Here is a 27,815-nt window from a genome sequence, read left to right as displayed (position 1 = left end):
AATTTTTGGTTCAAATTACCCAAAGAGCATAGAGAAATGACCAGGGGGAGATGGGGTATAGTTTACACCAGACAGAAATGACCGGGGGGATATGGGGTATAGTTTACACCAACAGAAATGACCAGGGGAGATAGGGTATAATTTACACCAACAGAAATGACTGGGGGAGATGGGGTATAGTTTACACCAGACAGAAAATCTCCCTTTGAGTTACAACTGTGCTCAAGTACTTCTGAAAGCATAAGCATCTTCCAACATAGTTTGAGAATGCTTTTGTTGCAACACTCTGCTTTGGCGTCCCTGTTAATTATTTTAAAAAAACAGCCATTTCATTTCTCTTTCAAATTACAGATCCAGATCACTTCAAAGATCTTTGCAGTACTAACTTCAAAATGAAATCTTTGACATTCCTCATTTAATATTGGAATATTTTGCAATTTGGTCCATCAAACATCTGATATTCTTTCATCAAAATCAGAGCCAAATGTTTAACTTGAAAAGATATTACAGTCCTATGTAATCCCTGCACTCAGGAAACTGGGGCAGGGGGATCAACAGGAGTTCAAAGCCAGCTTCGATTACACAGTTGAGACCCTGTCTCAGAAGAACAACAAAATACCAACAAAAGAAAATTCTAGTTTAAGAAACAATCTAGATAACGAGAATAAGATGATAAAGAATGAATAAAAAAAAACCCAAAGATGACCAGAAATATTTTAAAGTGTAGGTAAACCTTTTATATCTCTTAGAATTAAGGCTCTTGGCCAAAAACTAAAAAGGTACAAATGGTATTTTTCTTTCAACATGGAAATAAATTAATTTAACTCGGAAAACAGAGAATCTTCACATATAGATATGTTGTAGAATATTATTTTAAGGTGTGTTACTTTTATGTTGCATTAGGTTAACTCTGTGGAGCTGTGTTACTGTGCCTGTCTAAAACACCTGATGGTCTAATAAAGAACTGAATGGCCAATAGCAAGGCAAGAGAAAAGATAGGCAGGGCTGGCAGGCAGAGAGAATATACTGAAGGAGAAATCTGGGAGGAGAAAAAAAAGGAAGAAGCAGCCATAGAAGAAGGAGGACATCAGGGGTCAGCCACCCAGCTACACAGCAAGCCAAAAAGTAAGAAGTAATAAAAGGTATATAGAAATAAACAAAGGTAAAAGTCCAGAGGCAAAAGGTAGACAGGATAATTTAAGTTAAGGAAAGCTGGCAAGAAACAAGCCAAGCTTGTTTCTAAGAGATATAAAAGGTTTACCTACACTTTAAAATATTTCTGGTCATCTTTGGGTTTTTTTTTTTTTTTTATTCATTCTTTATCATCTTATTCTCATTATCTAGATTGTTTCTTAACTATAAGCCAAGACATTTTATAAGTAAGGATAAGCCTCCGCATGTAATTTATTTGGGAGCTGGAGGGTGGGCCCCCTAAAAGTGCAAAACAACAAACAACATCAAACACAGAAATCCATAGCAGCTTGAAAGCTAGACTCAGCAGAGACGTGAGTGGGGTGAGATGGGATGGGGACACATCACACAAGAATCATCTCTACTCCTCGGAACACATGGCTGGGAGATGCAGGTCATCTTCCTTTGCATACAGGATCTGTCTCCTCTTTGAAATGGACTCCTAATTCCTCACGGGCATTTGTTGTTAAGCAGGTTAGGCTGCCCTGAGCGGATAGTCTTTTCTCAACTCTAACAGCTAGCTATGATCAAATGACGAAACTCAAAGTAAAAGTAGAAGAAAAGTCACAACTATTAATGCACAGTGCCCTTAAAGGAAAAAAGCATTTTTCCTTCTTCATTCTTCCTTCTCAAATTGGATACAATATGGCTGTGATGGTTGGAGTTTAAATGGCCATTTTAAACCATGAGGTAGTCTTATATTGAAAATGGCCTGACCATAGATAGAAAAAAAAACAAGAGCCCCTCCTTATAGATGAAGAACTACCATGTAACAGAGTAAGTAAATAGACTCTTCATACTAGGCAGAAGACTTGAGGTTGCCTATTCTTCTTCAAAATCCAATCTTTCTTTACATTGTATCTAGATTCCTGGAACTCACTCTCCCTAAGAGGGAAGGGTGCGGAATGGAGAGTTCTACTAGAGCAAACTTTAGATAGTCACCTCTGCGATCGTCACTGGGTGTCGGGTACTTACTCTGTCTTTAAAGCTATCATGTAGTTGGTCTTCAGCAAAAATATGGACCTGCAGTGGCTTGATGCTGAAAATGAGAGCGGACTTCAACATAGTCAGAGTTTCTTCCAGTCTTTCACCACAGGCAACAACAGCAAGGTGCATTTTCTCCGTGGGCTGCGTTTTCAGACTGTACCTGTCAACAAAGAAGAGCACATTCCAACAGGTCAGCATGGATTTACTACTGAATGATATTTCTACCATGTTTAAAAACAGAGGTTTACAACTTTTTTAAATGTAAAAAAAAAAAATCAATAAATATTACAGTGCTGACTCCATCATCCAATCATTTATGCCTATACTCTCAACCAGTTTTCCACAAGCAACACACCTCGTGAGGCAACCGTCCCAAGAACACATAACTAACTTTACTCATCATCATACTGGGTGTCAAGAAAGGAAGCCTAAGTAATCGGAAGGCCTTCCATTGAAATATTTTTTGAAACTTCTCCTAATGCCATTTAAAATCCCTTTACATGCTTCCTCCAACCCACAATCACTATAGCAAGTCAGCTACAATTTCATCCACACATATTTCAGTATTACATCCTGTCTTAAGCCAAGCTTATCACTAGACATCTGTTTGTGTAACTTTTCTCAGAGGCACACATTCAGTTCCACTTACCAAGTACTCACCAAGATGTGTAAACATTTCTGAAAGGCCCTCACACACACCGATAGGGCTTTTTGGAAGGAAAGATCTCCTGTCACCCCTAACCGAGCAGTGGCGTTCAGGCTGAGGAGCCCTTTCCTCCCTTTGGTGTGGGCATGAGCTCCCCACACTGCTCCACTGAAGGCACTGGACAGAAATGGCGCCTTCTCCCCATCCACTCCCTGAATCCCTGGCCCTCGTATCGTTAAGGCCTTCATTTCCTAACAGGGAAACTGTATGGGCACCACTCACGCCGACAGGGAAACATGAATTCAGTTCATCTCAAAACAGCAGAGGCCACAAAATACAGCGAAGGCAAGCGAGGCACACAATTCTAGAGAATGCTATCTCATCTTCCTGTTAACTGTATTCAGATCCTACTCCTCACAGTGGTTCTAAAACAGTCTTCATCAGAACATCAGCCTGGGGATGGGCAGATGGTTCCGTGGTTAAGAGCACCTATTGCTCTTGCAGAGGATCAAGCAGATGCTGGGGCTGGCAATCTTCCTTCCTTAACCTCTCAAGTTCTTAGGAGTAGAAGTCTGAGTCACCAACCAAGAGAAGATTGTATCTTTATTTCAGTATTTTTAACAAGGCCATCCAGAATTTCTGGTTTCCTACATGGTCTCAACTGTCACTGTCCACAAGCTGGTTCACAACCATCTGTAACTCCAGTGCCAGGGCACCTGATACCCTGTTCTGACTTTTGCAGGCACCAGACATGCATGTGGTGCAGACATATAAGCAGGCAAAACACTCACACACATAAAGTAAGTCTGAGAAAATTAAAACATCACAACCAGGCAAGGTGGTGTAAGCCTGTAATCTTAACACTCGGAAGGCAGAGGCAAGAGAATCCAGTTTGGCTCCATAACAAGACTATCTCTGGAAAATAATAATAATAATAATAATAATAATAATAATAATAATAATAATACTCTCCAATAGGTTCAGGTTGCTTAACTGGTCAACAAGAAGAGTACACCCCAAAGTCAGAAGTCAAGAGCAGCTATGAACTGACCTATAACAGTCACATGTTGCTCTGCCCAGAACTCTCTGCCGACAATGTTAAGAAACACAATACACCTTAGGAAAAAAGAAACCTTAGGAAAAAAGAAAAATGTTCCGCAAGAAAGGAAAAAAAAAAAATCTGCCTAAAAGCAGCCTCAAGGGCCAGTCATGACTGTAATACCAGGACCTGGGAAGCAGAGGCAGACGGATCAGTAGTCCAGGGTCACTCATAGCTATAAAGCAAGTTTGATGCCAGCCTGGGCTCTGCAAGATCCTGTCACAAAAGCAACAACAAAGTGAAAACAAAAACAATCTATTCAATCCCCCAAATACGTTAGTGAGGACAGTTTAGCTGTGGGTCTGCCAGTTCCACTGTGACATCTCTCCACAGCATTCTGCAGACTCCAATACCCAAGCCAACAAGATGCAACAAGCACTGAAGATGTCTCCACCCACCACTGACCCCTCCACTCCAAGGACAGAAAGTACAACTGCAGATCAGAAGAGATCTAAAGGAAGCTTCCAGACTGCAAGAACTGATGACTAAGTTCCTAAGCATTCACAGGGAATCAGCCATTCCAGTCATTCTGGCCAATTGAATGTTAGGATCTTCATCGTGGGCTGTTAAAATGTGCTTTATCTTAACTAAAATCCCTGCAGAGATAAGGAATCTTACCCAAAAAGAATTCTGAAATCACACCTACTTTCCCGCAAGACAACAAGAAATCTTTAGGTAATTTAAAGAGCACCTGTGGGCTCTTCTAAATCAGTAAAGCATAACTTCGGAGGGAAGCCCAGCAGCAGCCGCCTGTGAGTAGAGGGACACCTCACAGAACGGCCTCAGGTGGGAGCGCGGCCCAGCAGGATCCCTCAGCCCACTCACACAGAGGGGCAGCAGCTTAGTCATCCAGAGAGGAGCCCTGGACTACAGAGGGCTAGACTGTGGTGCAGGCTCCCTCCGGCAGGCTTCCTACCCAGCTTCATTTTTTATCAAAGATCCTTCCAACATCCCTCAAGTAATTCTAGGGGCAGCTACAATTACTACTGTAGTACTACAGTAGTCGTAAGCTACTGACTAGAAGGTTGTCTGCGTTGTAGTGGTCGATTTTGATTGTCACCTTGACATGATGGACAATGAAAAGGGAAGGGAGTCTCGATGAGGAAAAACGGTTTAGGGTAGGTTGGCCTATGGGCATGCCCTGTTAGAGTTTCTTAGCTGGGTTTACCGCCCTGGGAAGACCCACCCTAACATGGGCAGCACCAATTCAGGAACTGGGTCCGACTCAGTAACAGGCAGAACAAGCCAAGCACTAACACCAACAAGCAAGTCACTGCTGTCTGTTCCTGACCGGGTGTGTGACGGGTTTCTGCCATCCTGACCTCCCACAACAACAGACTATAACCTGGAATGTGGAAACCAAATAAACCCTTTCTCCCTTAAATTGTTTATGTAGGGATATTTTATCACAGCGACAGGAAATGGAAGTAACTATGTGAGGAACGACCTCACTTTAGCAACTGCCATCACTGTTGAGTCCTTCCCAAACTCAGTGGCCAAGCACCTGTCAAGGGCCCGAAGCAGGGCAAACAGCCATGCCTTTCCTAACCTGAGCAGCGCCTGAGGGTCTTCCACAGATCCGCTCTCATTCCCAAAGCCCTCTAGAACCTGAGGAGCCCGAGGCTCACAAAGAAAGGGAGAGCTGGGGTGTACCTCAGTGCTAAAGCTCCTGCCCAACTCACTCTGAGTTCAGTCTCCACCACCACCAACAACAAAACCAAAAAAGTATGACACTAATGACCAACATAATAAAATTAAAAATTGATTAATCCCAGCACTCGGGAGGCAGAGGCAGGTGGATCTCTGTGAGTTCGAGGCCAGCCTGGGCTACCAAGTGAGTCCCAGGAAAGGCGCAAAGCTACACAGAGAAACCCTGTCTCGAAAAACAAAACAAAACAAAAAAAAAAAAATTAAAAATTGAATCCATGAGTGAACCTAAGTAAAAGGCAGAGGGGAAAAACTCTTCAAACTCTGTCAACAAACACAAAGAGAATCACCACAATCACTACTTTGCCAGGGTATTCGCCACACATACTTCCAAGTGGACCTACAGATTACTACCGAGCGGAAGTGCAAGGCCAGTGCCGTAACCATGTGATAAAACTTGGCCAACAATGCCACGTTTATGGTACCAGCTGACTCCTTAGGACAGCATGAGCAAGAGTCTAAACACAGCAAGCCTTGATCCATTCACAGGGACACAGACAGATCCCAACTAAGGGTCATTCTACAAAACACAAGTATCACGACACAGAAGATGGGCCCGGTGGACTGGCTCAGCGGGTAGAAACGCTTGAAGGCAAACCTGACAAGCCGAGTTCAACCCCGAACCCCAGTGGAAGGAGAGACCGTAACCTCCTCCTTGGAAGCAGACTGCAGAATCCCCAGAATGTCTCTACTGTATACACAGCCTGCTTCATAAGGTAGACCAGCACCCGAGACTACGCTCTGACCTCTACCATGGCGTGACACATGCACCTGCATGCAGAATCACAGAACATACATCATCACCCACACACAAAACTAACACAGAGCGAAATGACGCGGCATCTGCATTGTCCACTGTCTGTCTGATGTAGGGTCACTGGATGGAGGAGGATTTAGCGCTACGTAAAAAAGTGAGTTTAAAGGCTGGAGAGAGGGCTCAGCAGTTAAGAGCACTTGTTCGCTCTTCCAGGACCAAAGTTCTGTCCTCGTCACCCATGTTAGATAGCTCACAACCTCCTGTAACTCCAGATCCAAGGGATCTGACACCCCTTCTGGCCTTTGTGAGCACTAGGCACACTTGTAGACATTTAAAGAGGGGGGGAGGGGGGAGGGAAGAAGGGGGGAGGGAGAGAGGGAGGGAGGGAGGGAGGGAGAAGAAACTGAGTTTAAGATACGTTACAGAATATTGACATACTGCAAAATGGTTTCTCTTTTTGTATTCACGTAGTGTAAACAGATGACAATATTACAAACAGAAAGTGTAAAAGAAGTGTAACATCTCAAATTTAAGAGCCTGATGTCATAGTACATGCCTGTGGACTCAAGCTAATTGAAAGGCCGAAACATGACAATTACTGGAGCTGATAAGCCACATGTCAGTCTGGGACCTTTTTGACAGGTGGAAATCTATCACACACAGACATATACAGAGAGAAAATCTGCTATCAACTAACCCTTTCCACTTGCTTAAAGAATGCACAGTTGAGAACCTGAGACTTTATGCATACTATTACAAATATTAAAGAAGCAGCTTGTATTGCAGGCAATGAACACCTGTTGAAGGGGAAAATTAAGTCTTCCCCAGGGACGAGCCCTCTAACTGACTCTCCAGCACCAAGTGGTCACTTCTCAAAACATGCACACAAGCTACTCAATGGACTCAACAGGGTGTGTGTACGTGTGTGCGTGTGTGTGCGCGTGCGTGCGTGCGTGCGTGCGTGCGTGCGTGTGCGTGTGTGTGTGTGTGTGTGTGTGTGTGTGTGTGTAAAATAATTAAAGACAAAGAGGCCATAAATTTGAGGTAGAGCAGGGAGGGATAGGAGGGGAGTTACAGAGGGGAGGAAATGATGTAATTATATTTTACTTTTTTTTAATTACGGGGGAAAAAAAAGAACGTGGTAACCAGCAAGGTCACTGGCAAACAGAACGAGAATTTAAATTAACCATAAAGAGGTGTAGAAACAGAGGAGCCTCAAATGTTGCTGCTCCTGAAATGGGCACGTCGGGTCACTCCCACGAGCTCCAGCCTCAAATGTTGCTGCTCCTGAAATGGGCACGTCGGGTCACTCCCACGAGCTCCAGCACTCCCGTCTCAGGAGAGCGACCCTCACCCCTTCCTACCAGCACTTGACTGTTTCCCTGAAGGCAGGGACAGCACAGGCTCTGGTCCAACGCCTTCTTCCTCACGCAGGGACTTAAACAGTCAGTAAATGATGGCCTTCCTTTACTCTTCAGTGGGATGTTCTTCCCCTCCTCGTCCCCACAAACCTCTAGGCTAACGCTAACACAGTCTTTCTTCAGCTGTCACATCTCCTACAGAATGTGTTTTTGGTACATTAGCTTTTTGGTTTTATCACATTTTATTTGTTTGGGGCGGGTATGCACACACAGTCTACACCTGAGGCCAAAGGATCATCTGTAGGAGTCACTTACCTTCCTCCACTCAATGGCAGGCTTGGCAGTTACCTTCCTCCACTCAATGGCAGGCTTGGCAGCAAGTGTCTTTACCAGATGGACCATGTCATCAGCCCCAGTATTTAAAATGCTGGACTTTTAATACCCAGTAGTGAAGCCCCTACCTTTAAATTAGGTAACTGACAAATGTATACATACATGTATATACACATACATCAGTGCACATGCACTCATACATACACAATGTTCATGTTATCTGAAAACGTCTAGTGGAAGCCTTTTATCATCTTGTCTTACATAAATGTGATTGTCAAGCTGACACAGCTTAAGAGTTATCCAAGAGAAGAACTACCTGGATCAGAATGGAACACGGGCATGTTTGGGAGAGATTGTCGTAATGATTGATGTGGCAGTGTCCAGCCCATTGTGGGCGGTGCCATCCTGAGGTAGGTGGGCCTGGGTTCTATAGAAAGGAGAGCTGAGCAAGCCAGCCAGCCAGCCAGCAGACAGTATTCCTCCATGGTTCCTGCCTTGAGTTCCTCCCTTGACTTCCCTTAGGAATGAACTGTGACCTGGAAGTGTAAACCAAGCAAACCCTTTCCTCAGAAGCTGCATTTCTTCAGATTATTGTTATCACAGACAGAAAGCAAACTAGACCATACCTACTTATCAATTTATTAGTAAAGTTCAATCATAAATTCCCCTAAAATTTACACTTTATCTTAATAACATTAAGAAAAATTTAAAGCATTTACATGTAATATGTATTAAAATTTAGTAATAACTAAAAGATGAGATAAAGAAATAGAAAATCCAACCAGAATATCAATTATTTAGTTATATGATATTGAATTACAGGAAAAGAAACACTGCTATGTTTTATTACAGTGAAAGGTTTGTTCATCTACTATCTAATCTTACCTACGCTGATCTACCAATTAAATAGTAAGGGCCTACCTAAAAGCCGCTTCCCAAAAGCAGTTCATTCCACAAACAGCAGAGGGCAGCATCCAATAGGGATTCCAGTAACACAGAGAGGAACCTTTACACCTGACGGTGAGAAGAGATAACAGGCCTGTGTGAGTGGTTAGACTGGGCACTACCAAGGAATCTACCGAATACCACAGTAACTTTATGTTCAATTTTACAGCAACTGCAAATCCAACTGCTATGGAAAATCGAAGCATTTTTACAAAACTGATTTCTGCTTTACTTAGGGCACAGTGTTAAATAAAACCTTTAATCTTATTAGGTGAGACTATCCTACAACTGGAATTTTTTCTGGTCAGGAACTCTCTGGATACATTAAAATCTCCTCCGCTCTGATGGCATATACAAGACATTAATACATCTTATCTTTTTTCTTCACAGACTATGCACACTATCCTAGAAAATTCATTTAGCCTACATGTTCCGTTCACCACAAACGTAAAAAGTCACAAATGCAGGTGTAATGGGAAAAGATCATTAAATACATTCAAATTAATCAACTCAAACTACTCATATGGTGTTTCAAGCTGAAAAACAAGACACTGTGCTGATAGTCATGACTGTTTCACCCTGCATTCTGTTTCAATATACTACCAAAGCTGAGGTGAGGAGACCTGTGGGCTTTCGTAAGGCTGGGGTTAAAAGTAAAAAAGGATCTCAAGTTGCACAAATGCTTTTCACTGTCATTGCCTTCCGAAGCACCATCTGACACTCACTCACTACCCTGCAGGCCTGATGCACCACGTCACTAACCTAGGACACTCCAGCTCTCAGCCCCACGGAGCTCTGTTCTCCATGGAGTCAATTCAAAGTTGCTATTCTAATATCAAAAGGTCCAGGAAATTTCAGACTTTCAAAACTCTTATGTCTGACTTCCCAGAAACTTCTACGATCCATGACGCAAGACAGGAGTCCTCCACCTGAAGGCATAATGCCATGTCTTGAAGAGATGCACACCAGACTAGTGATGAAATAAGACTCTGGCCAGGGTCTGACTGGTGAGTTTTTAAATACTGGCTATGAAATTCTCTATGCTATTGCATAAATATAACACTGGGGTTTTAAAATCACTAAGAAAAGTCATACTGCTCTTTGGTTTTCCTTTGAGAGATACATCAAAGTCTACAAAGTTGTATATTTTAATTTTTAAAAAGATTAGTCAAGAAAGTAAATGCATACTTAACAGTAATGCTTGCCTCTTGACTAGAAACTTCATTTGTCCCTACTAGGGATAATTATTTGTGTTTAAAATATAACATTGCTTATTATAGGCAGCCAAACTCAGTGGTACCCTAACAAATAACACATATACATCTTTCACATTCAGGTGCTTGCACATCCGTTTATGCCTCACAACAAACTTTTCAAATAAAGACATTCCCAGTGTTATTTTAACACAGTTTATTTACAACACCTAGCATGTACCTTTGTTCTTGGCGCGGGGGGGGGGGGGGGGGGGGGAGACAGGGACGGACGGACGGACAGACAGACGACGACTAACCCTATTATTCCATTTCCTCTGTCAAACTGCACAACAAGGTAAGAGAGAAATGAAAACGGAAATCTCAATTTTTTCAATAAAAATTACTTTGTAAAGTTGGGTATAACAATGTAATTTTCTACTGCAGCTTTTACTCCATTTTACATAACAAACAATTTGTGCATTATTTCCTAAATCTGCCTGGTCCTAAGGTCCCTTACTAGAAATGCAGATGCAGGATCCTATCCTCAGCCTGGCTAATCAAGCATCAGCAGAGCAAGAGGCCACAGTGGCTGAAAATGTAACTAAGCCTCAAAGCCAAACCTGAATGAAAACAGTGTCTATCAAGTAAGAGTCCACATGGGACTAAGGTGTGGAGGGAAAGCCTATAAGGAATCCTTAGCACTCCGGGGCTGAGGCAGGAACTCTTCAGTTATCAAAAGTGCTACCACGGGCGTGCCATGTACGCATAAGGTATGCGGGCTGTTTCTTGCACCCATTCACCCCCTCAAAAAAAGTTATTGATAAAAATGCTCATACAATAAATGCTGTTTATTTACAGTAACAACCTAAGGTTCTTTTTTTTCCTTCTTTCTTTCTTTTAAGAAACAAGGTCTCACTATGTAGTCCTGGCTGCTGGCCTGGAACTTGTTATCTCACAGAGATGTGCCTGCCTCTGCCTCCAGTGTGTTAAGATTAAAGGTGGGTGCTCATGCCCAGAACAGTTTTGATTCTTAAGTTTGGATGTTTCAATGGATCCATGGTCACCAAGCACAATTTAAAAATGTTCAAAGCCTAACAAATCACTCATCATTGCTAATATTTGTATGTCCTTACTACCCACACTTTTAAGATATCTGCCTGCCAGGCAGTGGTGGCACACGCCCTTAATCCCAGCACTCAGGAAGCAGAGCCAGGCAGATCTCTGTGAGTTCGAGGCCAGCCTGGTCTACAGAGCGAGGTCCAGGACAAGCACCAAAACAACACAGAGAAACCCTGTCTCGAAACAAACAAACAAACAAACAAACGAAGTTCTTATATGTGTTGCTTACTGCTCGTAATTATTCACTCACACCCTGAACTACATGTAAGTGAATCCTCCTCATCTCCATTGACTTGCCCACCTCTAAAGGGAACCCGAATTACACTGTTCACCGACTTTGGCCTTAAACTACTTATGGTGGTATTTTATTTGTACTGAAATGTGATTTTATTTGTATGTTAATAAATAAAGTTGCCTAGGGGTCAGGGCTAATAGCAAGCCATAGCAGAAGCTGGGCAGTGGTGGCTCATGCCTTTAATCCCAGCACTTGTGAGGCAGAGCTAGGCAGATCTCTGTGTGTTCAAGGATACAGCCAGCATGGAGACACACACCTTTAATCTCAATACCAACCTGGAGGTCTGTATAGATGGGCAGTGATGAGGTCATGTGGTTGGGTTTACAACCAATGAGAAGGCAGAACAGAAAGTCTATATAAAGTCTATATAAAGACAGATACAGAGGATATAGGTCTCTTGACTGAAGAGAACAGCAGCAGCAGTGAAGGGTAAGGTTTTTAGCTCTTAGTTCTGACCTCTTGGGCTTTCATCTCTGCACTGGCTCTGTTTCTTATTTAACAAGACGGTTACATCTACAGCTACCTGCTTTGGCCAAAGTAACATGATGCTGGAGACTAACCCTACCTAGATCCACGGTACATCCCCAGCCCTCTCACTCAACTTTCCACGAGACTGAGCACACCCAGGGTAAGAACTTCTTCAGCCTTGGTGTTAGAACGAGATGTCCAATGCAGAGGCAGAGCCACAGGCCTGGAATGTTTAAGAAACAGTTACTGTTTAGTGTTAGCTTATAAACTGCAGAAAAGCAAGGAAGCCTGACATAAGTCATGATTCCCTTTAAAAATACAAATTTAGGGACCAGCAAGATAGCTCCACAGGTGGAAGGTTTGTTGCTGTTTATGATGACCTAAGTTCAATCTCGGAAACCCACATGGAAGGAGAGAACCAGCTGCTGCAGGTTGTCCTGTGACCTCCACAGAGTTACTACAGTGCACACACAAGTTTAGAAAAAAACAAAAAACAAAAACCTAATGGTTTCAGCAACCACAGCCCACAACTTCCACTCCCAATACTCCTAACTCAACAGCACTAAAAACACCTATGCTCATAGGAAAGATGTATATGGCAGAGTGTGGAGAGACAAGAGGGAGAAGGAGGTCACTCTAGGCCATACAGTGAGCTTGAGGCCAGTCTTAGCTACAAGAGACCCTGCCCCGAAACAACAACGAACGGAAATATAAATGTCTGTTCATAGCACCATTATTCATAACAGCCAAACAGTAGAAAACCACCCAAATGCTTATCAACTAATGAACAAAATGCGTCAGATCCATTTAATAAAATAGTATCATAGTAGTAAAATATTACACAAACCACGGATGAACCCTAAAAACACAACCTAAATGAAAGAGGTCAAACTCAGAAGCTCACACTTAGTATGACTCGTTTGTAGGAAATGTTCTGGGCAAGAAAATCCATGAAGACAACAGATTTGTGGGAGTCGAGGGTCACAGGACTAAGAAACGGAGTGGGCAGTTACTACTCCTGGATACAGGGTTCTTGGTCAGGTAGTCATTACACTCTACTAAGAGCTACTGCATACATATGGAGACGGGAAGAGCCAAGTTTTTAGGCTGTTTCTTGGTTGTAACACCATGTTGAAAAACACAGTATTTAAAGATTCAGTGAAGTGCTTGAAAAACAAGCATAAGGCCTGAGCTGAGATCCCCATCACCCACATAAAAATCCAAGATGGCAGTGCTATATGGGTAGAGTCGGGATGATCCCCGGGACCTGCTGTCCAGAAGCAGTGAGAGACCTGTCTCAGTAGGTGATAGAGAAGACACCAAATACCAGCGGAGTCAACCTTTGGTACACACACACACACACACACACACACACACACACACACGATCAAAAACACACACAGGCATAAACTACACACACAAGGAAAAATCTATTTATTGGATCTGTAAGAACACACATAGAAAGAATACACACACCACCTACCATCATGGAAAAACCAGAGGGCTGTAGAGATGCTTTAGCAGTTAAGAGGATCGGCTGCTCTTGCAGAGGACAGAGTTTGGTTCCCAGCATCCATATCAGGCAGTTCAAACTGCCTATTACTCCAGTTCCAGGGGATCTAACACCCTCTGACCTCAACACACATGCAAACACTCACACAAACGCACATATAGACACATAAATAAAGATAAATCCAGAAAAAAGAAAATACTAGAGATATCCTGACAAGAAGTAGAATTCAAATATCCATTCTCCCACTTTTTTAGGGGAGGGATCATGGCAAACACCTGCAATGCCAGCATTCAAGAGGCTGAGGGATGAAGATTGTGAGTCTGAGGCAAGCATGGGCTCTATAGCAAGACCCTGTGGAGGAAGGAGAGAAATGGAAGTGTGTTTCTACAGACTGCAGTGTTACTAATCGCAATAAGTAAAGGGAGTGATCAATATAAAGTTAGAAATCAGCTCTTCTGTCAATGTCCTGCCTACACGCAAACTGAGATTCGAAAATCTTGGAAAGCAAAGGAGCTTGCCCAGCTTACAACTGCTCACAAGGTATACCAGAGGTTCAACACTCAGAGCAGTAACTCCAAGTCATCAGCAGATGTGAAACTGTGAGGGAAGAGGCTAGGTTATCAGTAAATACAGTGAGGTCCTAAGTGTGCTACTGTGACTTGTTACCAAGGTTCCTAAGGCTTCATACACAAATTCCTAGGCGGCTGAATATAAGTAAACTAATCAAAGGGGTCGGGAAAGTCACAGGACTTTATATGTGACTAAAATGCTCCAAACTACACACACACACACACACACACACACACACACACACACACACACAGAGAGAGAGAGAGAAAATTTCACTAAACACGTTGTCTGAGTGCATTCTGTAGACTACAATGGATATAAAGATACTCACTCTAGGGACTGGAGAGATGGCTCAGAGGTTAAGAGCACTGACTGCTCTTCCAGAGGACTCGGGTTCAATTCCCAGCAACCACATGGTGGCTCACAACCATCTACAATGAGATCTGGTGCCCTCTTCTGGCCTGCAGATAGAACACTGTATACATAATAAATAAATAAATCGTTAAAAAAAAAGATACTCTATGTAAGATGTTACTATTAGGAAAGAGGGTGAGAGATACATGGGCTATCTCTAAACTTGCCAAGAATTAGTATTTATTTCAGAACAAAAATGTTTAAGGAGAAAACTAATTTAGAAAAAATACATATTTTCAGGGCTAGAAAGATGGCTCAGTGGTTAAGAGCACTGGCTGCTCTTCCAGAGGTCCCGAGTTCAATTCCCAGCAACCACATAGGTAGCTCATAGCAATCTGTAGTGGGACCTGATGCCCTCTTCTGGCACAAAGGCGTACATACAGAGAGAGCACTCATTTACATAAAATAAATTCATTTTAAAAACATTTTCAAAACTGTCAGTAGTTATAAATTTTTCAAAATTACACTCTGGGACTGTGGCACACACCTGCAATCCTAGCACTTGGAAGGCTGAGGTGGAAAGTTTAAGGTAGCTTATGCTACACCAAAACCCTGTCTCAAAAAAATAAACCCAAGGGGCTGGAGAGATGGTTCCATGATGAAAAGCACCCGGCTGCTCTTCCAGAGGACCCGGGCTCATCTGCAGCTCAACTCTCCGGGGAATCTAACCCCCTTATGGCCTGAGGGCAGCAGGCATGTATGTGGTGCACAACACACATGAAGACAAGCCACTCATACACATAAAATAAAAAAGAACGCATCTTTTTTTTTTTTTTTTTTTGGTTTTTCGAGACAGGGTTTCGCTGTGTAGCTTTGCGCTTTTCCTGGAACTTACTTGGTAGCCCAGGCTGGCCTCGAACTCACAGAGATCCGTCTGCCTCTGCCTCCCAAGTGCTGGGATTAAAGGCGTGCGCCACCACTGCCCAGCAAGAACGCATCTTTTTTAAAAGGACATTTCATTCTCTGCATTTAAAAGAGCATAGAGCCGGACTGGCTGGTGGTGGTGCATTACCTTCATCCAGCATGCAAAGGCAGAGGCAGGTGACCGCCCAGAGCTCCAGGACAGCCAGGGTTCAAAACAGAACAAAAGTGTGGTATTAGCCACGTGGGAGGCTGAAATAGGAGAATCTGAGTCTAGGAGTTGAAGGCTGGTGTGGGTTACAGTGAGACCGTGCCCAAGACAGACACCAACAGCAGCAAAAGCACTTAACAATATGCTCTCACAGCAACACCTCTCAAACTTGAGGCAGATTTAAATCCAAGATGTCTTCTGTGGGGTGCTGAGGAGACCCTGAGTGACTACACAAAGAGCAGAGGAAGTCTTGAGTGAATGTCAATCATTGACATGTCAAGGACCCCATGCCTCAGACCCTGGGAACCTCAAAGGCTCTCCCCCTCACACCCACACCCACCCCCACGAGGCTCAGAGGGTCGACAAAGCCTCCCTCTGGCCCCGGTGTGATTACTGACCGTGTAGACAGGTGCAACTGACCAGTGTGTGCAAAACTACCAGCCGCTTGCCAGCCGCTTGCAGCTTCCCCCTCCCTGAGGTTTACGGCCTATGAATTGTCCACTACAGACACCCACTACAGGCACCGCTCCCGGATAACTCTTTCCTGTGCGCTGTGGTCCCCCTCCATCAGAGCACACATCCCCTCGGGCCCCCAGCTTTTCTGTACATGTCTGTATGTCTGTCCTTTCTTCATTCCCTCACACCTCCAGTCAGGTTTCCAGGACCAAGCCATGGAGGACACAACAGTCTTCTGTATTAATTAAACTAAAAATGGTCTGTTTGTTTGTTTTCATTTCAAAATGTCCAAAATAATCACAAGACTTCCGTAAAATTTATATACAACATAAGTTTTCCTTACTCTATAAAGAGTCAAGGAAAATTTCAGGCAAATCCACTCTAAGAATGTGCAGGGCTGAGCACAGGGCTACGAGGCAACAATCTCAAACCATGGGCACCTGTGACATGCAAGAGACCACAATTCCAGCCTGTTAGAGGAGATTATTCTCAGAATATGGGCAAGTTATTGGGCTCTGCAATCTGCCCGGGCAACTCACCTGCAAGTGCTTTGCATCTAGACCACTTAGCTTCTAGCTCTCCATCAGATCCTCCCATCTTAGGTCTCTAATTTCATGACCACTCAGAAAGTGAGGAAAGGGCAGTTACACATGCAGATGATCCTGAAACAATTGTCTCACTACCTCAGAAGAGTGCTGTGGGGTGTCTTTCTGTATGCTGTGAATATGTGTTGCTCTGAATGGTTGATAAATACAGCTGCATTGGCCTATGGCAGGGCAGGATAAAGTTAGGGGGTACATTCAAACTGAAGAGAAGACTAAGAAAGGTGGAGTCGGGGAGACGCCAGCCCACCACCCAAGGAGCAATAAGATGCCAGTTGACTGGTAATGTCACGGCCACGTGGCACATACAGATTAACAGAAATGGGTTGAGTTAAGTTATAAGAGCTAGCTATCAAGAAGCCTGATCCATAGGCCATACAGTTTGTAATTAACATAAGCCTTTGTGTGTTTACTTGGGACCAAGTGGCTGTAGGACTCGGGTGGGAGAAATTAGTCCCAACAGACCCAGGGCCAGGTAGGAGCAGAGAAACTTCCGGCTACAAAAGTGATCACAGAACACTCTCTTCCTTTGACAAAAAGTAAATCTAGATTACAGATTTAAATGTTTTTTTAAAAAATGTGTGGGAGGAGGAACTCTGGAACAAAAGTTGTTCTGTGCATAATGAAGATTTAAAAAATGAAAAGAAAAAAAATAGCCAACCTGAAAACAAAAATTTTAAAATTCATGCAACATACACTTTCCAAACAAAACTTAAGTCATTATTCAAGGAAAAGAATTTCAACAGACATAACATGGGTAACAGTGTTTAATATTTAGAATAAAATATCTAAACCAGGGGACAGTAGTCGCCTTTAATCCCAGCACTTGGATACAGAGTTCTAGAACAGCCAAGGCTAAAAAGAGAAAGCCTATCTCGAAAAGCCAAAAACAAAACAAAAAAACTCTAAGCTAAAAGTACACCTTTTAGTCAAATGAGTATCTCCAAAGGCACATATTAATCACTAGCTTTTATTAAATATTATGCTAAGTATGTGGACTTTTTGTATATACCCCCCCTCCACCACCAAAAAATTATCTTTGATGTGAAAACTGATGTCGGGGTGCTCAGGCCTTTGGTGACTAGAACAGAGGGCAGTGCCCCTAGAATGACATTACTGGCCATGTGAAAGAGGCTCTGGCTATGTGAGAACACAGAAAGAAGGTGTAAGAAATAACTGACTCCTGCCATTCCCAATCAATCCAGTCAGAAGAGTTTGGCTATATATAGCAGCCCAGATAACACTCAACAAAGATGTGAAGTCAATACCACTACTAAAACACAAGGTGTGGCACTGGTGTTACACACCTCATTTATGAGGCGGAGTAAGGAGATTTCAACTTTTCTCTGGTGTTCAATGCCCCATCCCCCTCTCCTTCAAAGTCAGATTCGGGGGAGGAGGGGAAAATAGTATTGCAAAAATAATGATCAAATCTCTCAACTGTATCAGTGGTTCTCACTGTGTATTCGAATCTTGATAACAGCCTATGGTTCAAACACAGGTTCCTGGAATTCACTGTCAAGTCTTCTAGTATAGCAGGTTTCTTACTGGGTCCCAGAGAACAGAATTTTTCCTCAAAGTAAAAAAAAAAAAAAAGAAAAAAGAAAAAAGAAAGAGGGGAAAAAAGGGGGGCCTTACACTTTAAAATTAAAACAATCACCATACTGGCTACAGTTTTACTGTGCCAGGTACCATGCCAAGTAATCCATGTAACTATTGATGCAATCCTCACAAATGGCCCCTATCTAATGAGGAAGTCAACACCGCCTGTATGTGTCAGAGGTCAAGTCCAGGACTCAAAAGCCTCAGTCTTCCCAGGGTTTAAAACCCCAGGGTATCCCACCAGTGTCGATAGTATTCAGCAAAAAAATGAACTTGATGTCCAGCCAATCCGAAAAGGAGGAAGTGACAATCATCTCTGAATGGGCACCAAAACACCAAGTTGTCAGGATTAAATACACACAACTTTTATCTGTTGATTATACCCCAAGCGTAGCTGAAAATTTATTATCTACATTTTATAGTAGAGAAATGAATACACAACCAAGTAACAAGGTGATCGAGGGATCCTGCACCAGTTGAGAGACAGAGGGCACAGGTTTGTCTTTAGCTAAAACGTAACGCAGTCTCTACTAAAACGCTGGAGGGAGGAACACAGCCCTTCACCCCTGGGGTACGTAGCCAGCCCATGGTCTGTTGAACCTGGGTCTCACTATGTAGGCGGGCGTGATAGTTACCAGAACCTCAATGGGGGTTGGACCTTCCAGATCAAAACTGGAATGGCTACCCACTACATCTCACTATGTAGGCCAAGGCTGGCCTGGAACTCACTATGAAAACCAGACTGGAACTGAATCTTCCATCCTCCTGCCTCACCTCCTGAGGGCTGAGAATACAGGTGTGGGCCACCAAGCCTGGCCTGACATAATCGTTTCAAATAGTATACACTAATGGAGAAAAGATTTCTCTGAAATACTATTCTTACCATTTAAAAAGTTTTACTTTATGGAGTTGGAACGATTCCCCACACACACACTCCAAGAACTTCTTGTTATGTAATTCTGAGCAATTAATACTTTTTTAAAGATGTGGACAATGGAATATATTGAGAATACGCCTGAGGACATACCTAGATCCCACATTTCTCTGACTACAATCAAATCATAAAACAGTAACTCCCAATGCCCATGCTGCTTTTCGTTTGTACCTCCTTCCCTCTGGAAGTGGCCATCAACTCTCAGAGGCTACACAACAGCTCTAAGTGGATGGTACTTTTCATAATCCCCTCCCAGTCTTCTACTCTCCAATATGTTGGTCTCAGAATTGTCCAAAAATACAGGTACCCCTCAAGGCAGTGCGAAACGCTCAGACTGTTAAGTGCACTGTCAACACAGTTTTCCATTTAAATTTCATAATTCTAACCCTGGCAGTGATTTATGCAAATCCATCAAACCATTATGCTGTGTCATAAATATCCAGTTTTTTAAAGAATGATATCTTCATTCCACCCCTCCCATAAAATATGAGCATATTAAGTATCGTTCCTGTTTCTGAACTTCCTTTAAGTTTCCGGATAAACCGAGTATTTTCCAAAACAAAAATTCATAGCACGCTTTACGCCTCGGCTAGATTTATCTTAACCACCACTGCTGCTGATGAAAATGCTAAGATTTAGGATGAAAATTCAGGCACCTGGGAGGTGGGGGGACTCAACAAGGGCGCCAGCCTGATTCTTAAATAGCTCAGCTTCAACTCCATGGAAACGGGAGGGAATTCCCACTAGCCGCACTGTAATCAGGATTTTTGTGGGCCACCACTTACTTCCAACGAGCCTTTTAGAAAGTTGCAAATTAATTCAATTTCTAACTGCTCTAAACACTGGGTCCGAAGCCAAACAGAAAGTGCTCGGTGGTGGGAGCGGCGCGCCCCGCCCCGCGGACTCCCAAACCCCCGCGCCCGACACTGCGGCCCGTACCTGCCCGGCCGGCCCGAGCCCGCGCTGCCCGCGCCTCTCCCGGGGCCGCCGCGTTCGCCGTCCGCCAGCCAGGAAACCATCGCCGCGGCCTGCGGCCTGCGTCCTCCGGCCGCTCCTTCCTCCAGGGACACTGCGAGCTGGCTGAAGGCGTACAGCAGCGAGCAGAAGCCGCAGGCCAGGCACAGCCCTACGACCCGCAGGTAGCGCCGCATCCCGGCCCGCGCTACCGCCCCCGCCGCCGCCTCCGCCGCCGTCACCGCCGCCCCGCCGTCGCCGTGCCCGCCCGGGCGAACTGCGAGGAGCCCCAACGCGCAGCCGCAGCGTGACCAGCCCGGTTCCCGCCCCACCCCGCCCCTCCTCCCAATCCCCGCCAGGTCCCACTCCGCCCCGCCCCGCCCCAAGCCCTGCCCCCTTACGCCACGCCCCTTATCTTGTCGTGCCACGCCCCCACGCCCGCCTCCGCGGTCTGCCACGCCCCTATCCCCGCCTCTGCGTCCCGCCACGCCCCTAGTCCCTCCGAGTCCCGCCTCTGCGCCACGCCCCAACTCCCGGCCCCGGCTGGCTGGGCCGCGCTTCCGGAAGCGAACTTGCACCGAGGAGCGGGCCCGGCCACCGCGCAGAGGCCGGAGATGGACGCTGGCGCCTCTTTAGAGGTTGTCCAGCTCTGAGCTGCGGAGAGGTGTGGCGAAAGGAACGGGGCTCCAGGCCCTTGACCTAAATCTGCGACTCTTCCCACTGCGTGGTTTGTGACGCTGTGCAGCTTGAATTCTAAGATAATCGCTGCGTGATTGAAAAGACAACGTGGTTTTCCGCACTCGCTAGCTCTTCCTCGCCCCATCCTGCTCCCCACGGACCTCAACCTCGGGTCTAGATCGTCTGTGCTTCGTGCGGCCTCTTCGTGCGGCGGTAGTCTGGCCGCTCTAACTGCTCCTGCCCCTCCACACAACAGGCTGGGAGGCAGGGGTCCTACCTTTTACGTTTTTGGACTTTGCTTACAAACTCATTTGCGTACCCAAAGCAAAATTGGTGTTCTCCCCACGGAGTCTCCCTTCCTCCTCCTCCCCCGACTTCCTCAGCTGCTTCCACGCCCAGCATTCACTCCGCGAGCATGTGCACCTCCAGTACGCCTGCCGGTGCGGGAGCCCTGCGGTGGCGACTTTACAAGGCAAAATGACTAGCTTAAACTTCATGATTATTCTTAGATACCTTTAGTCCTTGAATAAAGCATTCGTGGAGCACCCGTGCCTGACCTAATATCCTCATGACTCAAAACTAGCGGACCCCTGGTTTCCACCAGTTGGAAACCTAAGAATGTCATCAGTTAAAGATCTAAAATCTGTCAGTTTTTCCTTAGTTTGCTAATCATCAACCTGGTGATCCAACCGGTGTCTGAAAAATGCTTTAACTTCTGACTTTCTTTTATTCTGTTACTATAATGTAAATGCTTCCATGTCGGAACATGTTATTCCAGGCAACCTGAATCCACGTTCCCCCTCACCCCCCATTTCCCTGCCGCCGCACAGGTCACTAAATTGGCTCAGAATAAATTCTCTTATTCCCTTTCGAAAAGGGCTGTTTTACACGGACAGGATAGCCATCTGTAAGGTTTTGGACACGCCCAAAAGTTCAGTCAGTTAGTTGTGCCTTCCTGTATAGTTGAGATTTCTTAGCAAGGGTGGCCTGAGTAAGGGAAGGAATTCTAGACCGAGTGAGCAATGAAACCAGCTCTTGTATTCAGGAGACTGTGAGAAGTGTGATGCCAAGATAAGTGAATGCAAGAGTGGACCCGAGGAGTGATAAGACTGCAGAGAAGGATAGCAGTTACAGTGCCTTGCCTCAGCAAACTCCTGGGAGTTTGAACTTGATCTGTGTGAAGGCTTTTTTAAGGAAGGAAGTAACATGATCACATTTGCATTTTAGAGAGCAATTCTGGCTGCAGTGAAGGTTGGAACAGAGATTGGAGAAAGTGGATTCAGAGCCAAAATTGAGGCTTAAACACACACTTTAAAATCTACTTTAAATGCACACAAAAATACATTTAAACACACACTTAAATAACACATTTAAATAGCTAAATACTTTTAAATGCACACTTAGCAATGCACACACTTAAAACACAAACATTTAAAATACAGGTAAAATGCACACATTTAAAAATATACACACACTTAAAAGCATACACTTAAAATGCATGCATCCTTAAAAACATGCTTAAAACACACACACACACACACACACACACACACACACACACACACACACATTCATGAGAAAAACCACACTATTGAATTGTTTAAGTTGCATCTGGGTCACTGAGAAGTTTGTCCACAAAGGACAATGTGTGGGCACAGCAGCTTTCAATCCCACACCAAATGCTGGCTCTGCAACCATAGGGAGTCACTAGATGAACCGTGGGCTGTTTCCTCAATTTAAGGATTAAACTTCTTGCCTTACCTAAAAAAAATAAAAAAGAAATCCAGTGAACTGTCAAGATGTGTGAAGACAAAGAAAGCATACATTTGTTCATTCAATAAATATTTATTGCATATTTTCTACATGCCAGATAAGAGGCTCAGATGCACAGTATTCAGGAATAAAAGGAGTGTCCTGCCCTCAAAAGGGAGACAGGCCAGTAAAAACGCAGAGAGTACTACATCTTTCTAATACACCTTACAATTCTTAGAGAAATAAAGGTTTTTAAAAGTACAGAAAATTACAAGGGCACTAATGAGAACGGAAAATGGGAGGATGTGGTGGTACTAGCTAGAGTAGGAGTGAGTACCCAAGCCAGTAGAGCTGGCTTGACGATTTGCATATGTAATTCCTGCACCCTGGAGGCAGAGAGAGGGGTGCTGCCATAAACTCAAGGCCAGCCTAGTCAACATAGTGAGTTCCAGATCAAACTGGGCTACAGAGTGTGGCCCCATTTTAAAAAAGGAAAAAAAAAAAGAAAGAAAGAAAGAAAAAACAAGGTTGGTAAGAACAGCTTTTTTTTCCCCCAAGAAGAAACTACATGTGGGAAAAATGAGGAGTGATCTCTTGACTCAGATTGTTAAAGCCATGGAATACTATAAAGGGAAGGCAGCCAACAATCTATAGCATCCAGAATAATCACGTGCTTGACACAGGGGTTCAAGACCATGCCATGGCATCTTTTAAGTTCCTTCTAAAAATAAAAACCTTTATACACCTACACACCAAGTCCTGGTTAGCTGGAAAGGGGAGGAGTCACTGGCCAGGATTCACTCACTACATTTTTAAATTCCAAAACTGACTTTCGTTACTGAAAACAACTTTACCCATTTGAACATCAAGTGGATTTCTTTCATTTACTGTATGTATGTGTTCCAAATCCATCTCTAGAACAAGGATCTTTAACTTTCCAGTGACAGGCTTCGAAAATCCAAATTCAACTCAAAAGAACAAATGTGAGTGAAGAAAATGAAATTTAAAATTAGGCATATTTGAGGTGCTAATACTGTAGGCAAAGACAGAAAATGAAATTTGAAAGTGGTAATTTGTTGTTTTCTTTTTCTAAAACTACACAAAAGATCTCTGAGATAGAAAACAGACTGTGGACTTACACCAAATTTTACAACTTCTATTTTAGAAGGTATGGGGCTAGAAAGATGACTCAGAGGTTGAGTTCATAGTGTTCTTGCATTCTGTTCCCAGTACCCATTTTGGGCAGCTCACAACCACCTGTGATTCCAGTTTCAGGGGACCTCGTACGCTCTTCTGGACTTCACATGCCCACAGATACACACACACATAATTAAAAACAGTTTTAAATGTTGGTGTTCTCTCCTCTCGTTCTTTCCATTCAGCCCTCTCTTTGGCCACTCAAATATGTATACAGTCCTGTCTATTATTTCCTTCTGTGTTTATTTGAAAAGAAAAAAGCAATCCTACCGGAGAAATCCTCTTGCCCAGGCCTCCCAAGTGCTGGCTAGGGTTACAGGTGTGCATCACTGCCTCTGTTCCCCCATATTCTTTTCATATCGACATATCAGTATTTTAATAAAGAGAAAATGATTCTTAGCTATCTGTGGGAGCGCACACCTCCATTATTAGCATTGCAGAAGCTGAAATGGGAGGTTTACAAGGTCCGGGCCAGCTGGGTGATAAAGCAAGACCCTGTCTCCAAACAAAGTACAAAATTAAAAACAAACATTTGGCTGGATGTGGTGAAGTATGACTTTGGTGCCAGCCATGGGAAGGCTGTATGAATTCAAGGCCATCCTTGTCAACACAGCAAGATCCAGGACAGCTACAGAGATTGACCCTGTCTCAAAAGCAAGAAAAAGTTGAGTATCCCTCAGACTATCTCATTCGGTACTAGATATATCCTCTTTATTCTGTACATTAGCCCTCCTGGGCCTGACGCTATCACTGTGCTTTGTTTCTGAAAACTCAACTTGCTCCATGTGAAGACGTGCTCACTGTTTTAGTCTTCCTTGCTTCTCGATCCTCCCAAGCTAGTTTCCTGCTGTCCAGATAGTCCCATTTTTGCTTAATTCCCCCACCCTCAAGCAGGCTCGGGGCCATCTCATTGCTGCTACAGTTATGAAGTAAAGGGAGGGAATAATGAGAACAACACACAGGGGAAGCCCCAATTATTAAACCTTGGTCCTCAATTTAGCTTTTGAATTTTCCTATTAAAAGTTCACAGAAAGGTGATGACCAGAAGGTAGCTAGCTTCCTTCTACGAGTCATCAGGTGAAAAGATTCAACCTCAGGCCCTGGGAGTCACTCCTCAGAAACTGCAGGGAAAGGAAGCAGAGGCACCAGATTCTCGCCCCAAGTTTACCTTTGCCTTATCCTCGCACTTAGGAATAAAACAATTTTTAATTACTAGTATAAAGGAGCTGGAGAGACGGCTCAGTGATCGAGAGTTGTTGCTCTTGCAGAGGGATGGCTGGGCTCAGGTCCCAGCACCCACGTGATGGTTCACAAGCCTCTGTAGCTCCAGTGCAGGAACAAGGGATCCAGCGCTCTCTTCTGACCCCCACAGGCTCCAGGCACACATGAGTGCCCACAACCACATAAGCATACACATAAAAATATTTTTAATTACTAACTTTAAGTCCTATTTATCCACAGGAGTTGAGGCAGTTTAAAAGAACAAAAGAAATGCATAAAGTCAGAATTGGTTATATATATATATATATATATATATATATGTTAGACTATAAACAACCATTGAGTCCTACATAAATTATTAAAACAGCCAATTTTAGCTAAAATTTCTTACAACTCCATCAAAAATTGAGAATAATCAATTAACAATCTGAATTGCCTGCAAGAAAATGGCAAACTGATTTCTCAGATGAGGTAAACTAGCTGAAATCAATCTGAGTAAGATTTCTAATTGGACAGTAATGCAGTAGCTCTCTTCAATACCTTCACAAAAAAAGAAATGAGACCTTCCTTTCAAAAATTAAGGGGAAAAATGGCTAGGGGGTTAAGAGAACTCAGTTCTTGCAGAGGACCTGGGTCTGGTTTCCAGCACCCACACGGTGACTCTCGGCCACCTATTCCTCCAGTCCCAGGGGATCCAACGGCCTCTCTGGCCTCCTCGGGCACTGCACGCGTGTGCACCTACACATGCAGGCAAAACAACCATACGCATAAAAGTAAACACATTCAATAAATTAGAAGAAAATGATTCCTCTCAAATTACATTGCTTACAAGGGTAAAGTTTTGACAATCCAAGCTGGAGTAACAAACCACAGCTAGTTCAAACAACTGGTCACACGTGGTGAACCACAAGCACCAAAATGAGGCCCAACACTCTAGTGCAGACTTGCAGTGATGTCTCAGGCCTAGGGGAATTTTCTCAGAAGAAGGTTCCAGGGACTCCTTCCCCTATTTCTGTGTCTTATACATATTTTGTTTTTTATTGTTACAGGGGTATCCTGCATTTATAGATCTCAAAAATGTGAATTTTTATAGCCTCTTTGTAACCAAACCTTGAAACAGTAACTAAAAGCCAAAATATATTTAATAAATTTCCTCAACTAAATAATACCGATGTGACAAAAATCTAGATCAGAAAAATTCAGGCAAGTACTGGATGGTAAGCTGTGGCCTGTGAAAAGACGCAGAACGTAGAGCCGGGGAGCTGAGGTGAAAAGGCGCTTGTACTGAGAGAATGGACGGGGATTCATTTGAATCTCCTGAACCTACAGCTAAAAATAAAAAAAGAAAGAAAAGAAAAAGAAAAAATTCAGTGAGCCACACTGGTAACCCAGGGCTGGCAGTGGAGACAAGCAGTCCCGTGGGCTCACTAGTCAGCCAGCCTAGCCGAGCTGGTAGTTACAGACCCCTAAGAAACTTTGACTCAAAAAAACAAGATAGGGGGCTAGAAAGTAAGGTCAGTGGGTAAGAGCTGATCTTACTGCTCCTGCAGAGGACCCGGGTTCGAGTCTCAGCACTTAAATGGTGGTTTACAATTGTCTGTAACTCCAGTCCCAGAGGATCTCACACCATGGTACATGAGTACACATACATATAAAAGAAAACCAGACAAACACAGGCACACACCTATCATCCCAGCACTTAGGAGACAGCGGCAGGCAGACCTCTTTGTCCATGAGCTCAAGGGCAGCCTGGTATCGACAGTGAGTTCCAGGACAGCCAGGGAGACATAGAGAGGCCTTGTCTCAAACATTTTTTTTTTTTAAATTAAAAATTTTTTAAATTTTTTTTTAAAAAAATTAAAAACAAAACAACAAAACCTGGTGGGTAGCTTCTGGGGAATGACACTGGCAGTCCTTGCACAAACATACTTTACACACACACACACACATACACACACACACACTCACACGACACAGAAAACATAGGGAACGTCTCCAAATACTGACACCTTCCAGAACTCTTCCATTTTCCAGTGAAGTATCTGGTCTTCTCATAGTATTTCAAATGGTCAGGAATTGGCCCAGCTCATAGAGACAGGATGATCTACACTAAGCCTAATTAGTACACTGGAATGCTAACATTTAAATCGTCTGGGCTATTAGCTATGTGTGTTCTGAAAATTATTCACATGAAGAAAACTTGTCTGCAGTAGCTTACAGTGAACCGGCGTGATGAAAAACCACTCTAAATTATTAAACACAGCGCTGCCCTACTTAAGAGCACGTGCCGGGGAAACTGCTGATGACTAATTATGAAGATGACTTAGCACTGCGTGTCACTAACATGTCCCCAGAGACTGGGATACTGGAGGTGTAGTCTGAAGCCTGGCCACCCTGCCGCTCTTTCCGCCCCTTTCCTTTGTTCCTGTCTCACTGTCTTCCAGGCCAACGCTTCCCTTCCGCTGCTGTTAGAAGAGCTTGCTTTCTGTCACTCTTGAGGTCGGGCAGAAGCCCTCCTTGCCTTCTGATTTTGAAAACCATCAGTAACGTCCTTGTTTTCCGGTCCTCTCACTGCCTGCCTTTGGCCGTTTCTGTCACTGATTTTTCCGTACAGCTTTGCCGCCTTCTTTGTTCCAGGCTTCTGCATGGTGGTTGAGAGGGTGGACAGCATGAGGTCGGGGCATTGCTATTCACTGCTGTCCTTGCCTCTCACACACATTCTGGTTTTTACTTCACTGTGAAACCACGC

General features: G+C 43.9%; 1 protein-coding gene across 4 annotated transcripts in view; it reads right to left on the bottom strand.

Annotated features, from left to right (window-relative positions):
• Gxylt1 (glucoside xylosyltransferase 1) overlaps positions 1 to 20,432 on the bottom strand; it is a 42,505-nt gene extending 22,073 nt beyond the window's left edge. For 3 of the 4 annotated variants that reach the window (XM_028869267.2, XM_037197417.1, XM_028869269.2), the window contains exons 1-3: positions 20,204 to 20,432; positions 9,003 to 9,095; positions 2,167 to 2,338 (exon numbers count right to left, since the gene is read on the bottom strand). In XM_028869267.2, the coding sequence (XP_028725100.1) occupies positions 2,167 to 2,338; positions 9,003 to 9,095; positions 20,204 to 20,415 (477 nt within the window). In that variant the 5' untranslated portion in view covers positions 20,416 to 20,432. The remainder of the gene's footprint in view (positions 1 to 2,166; positions 2,339 to 9,002; positions 9,096 to 20,203) is intronic. The other variant, XM_028869268.2, reaches the window with a different exon arrangement.
• Between the last annotated feature and the right edge of the window lie 7,383 nt (positions 20,433 to 27,815).

This window comes from Peromyscus leucopus, chromosome 20 (genome assembly GCF_004664715.2).
Source record: "Peromyscus leucopus breed LL Stock chromosome 20, UCI_PerLeu_2.1, whole genome shotgun sequence".
NCBI classification, from domain to species: Eukaryota; Metazoa; Chordata; class Mammalia; order Rodentia; family Cricetidae; genus Peromyscus; species Peromyscus leucopus.
Note: the sequence above shows the minus strand (reverse complement) of the source record. Positions and strands in the feature narration are given on the sequence as shown.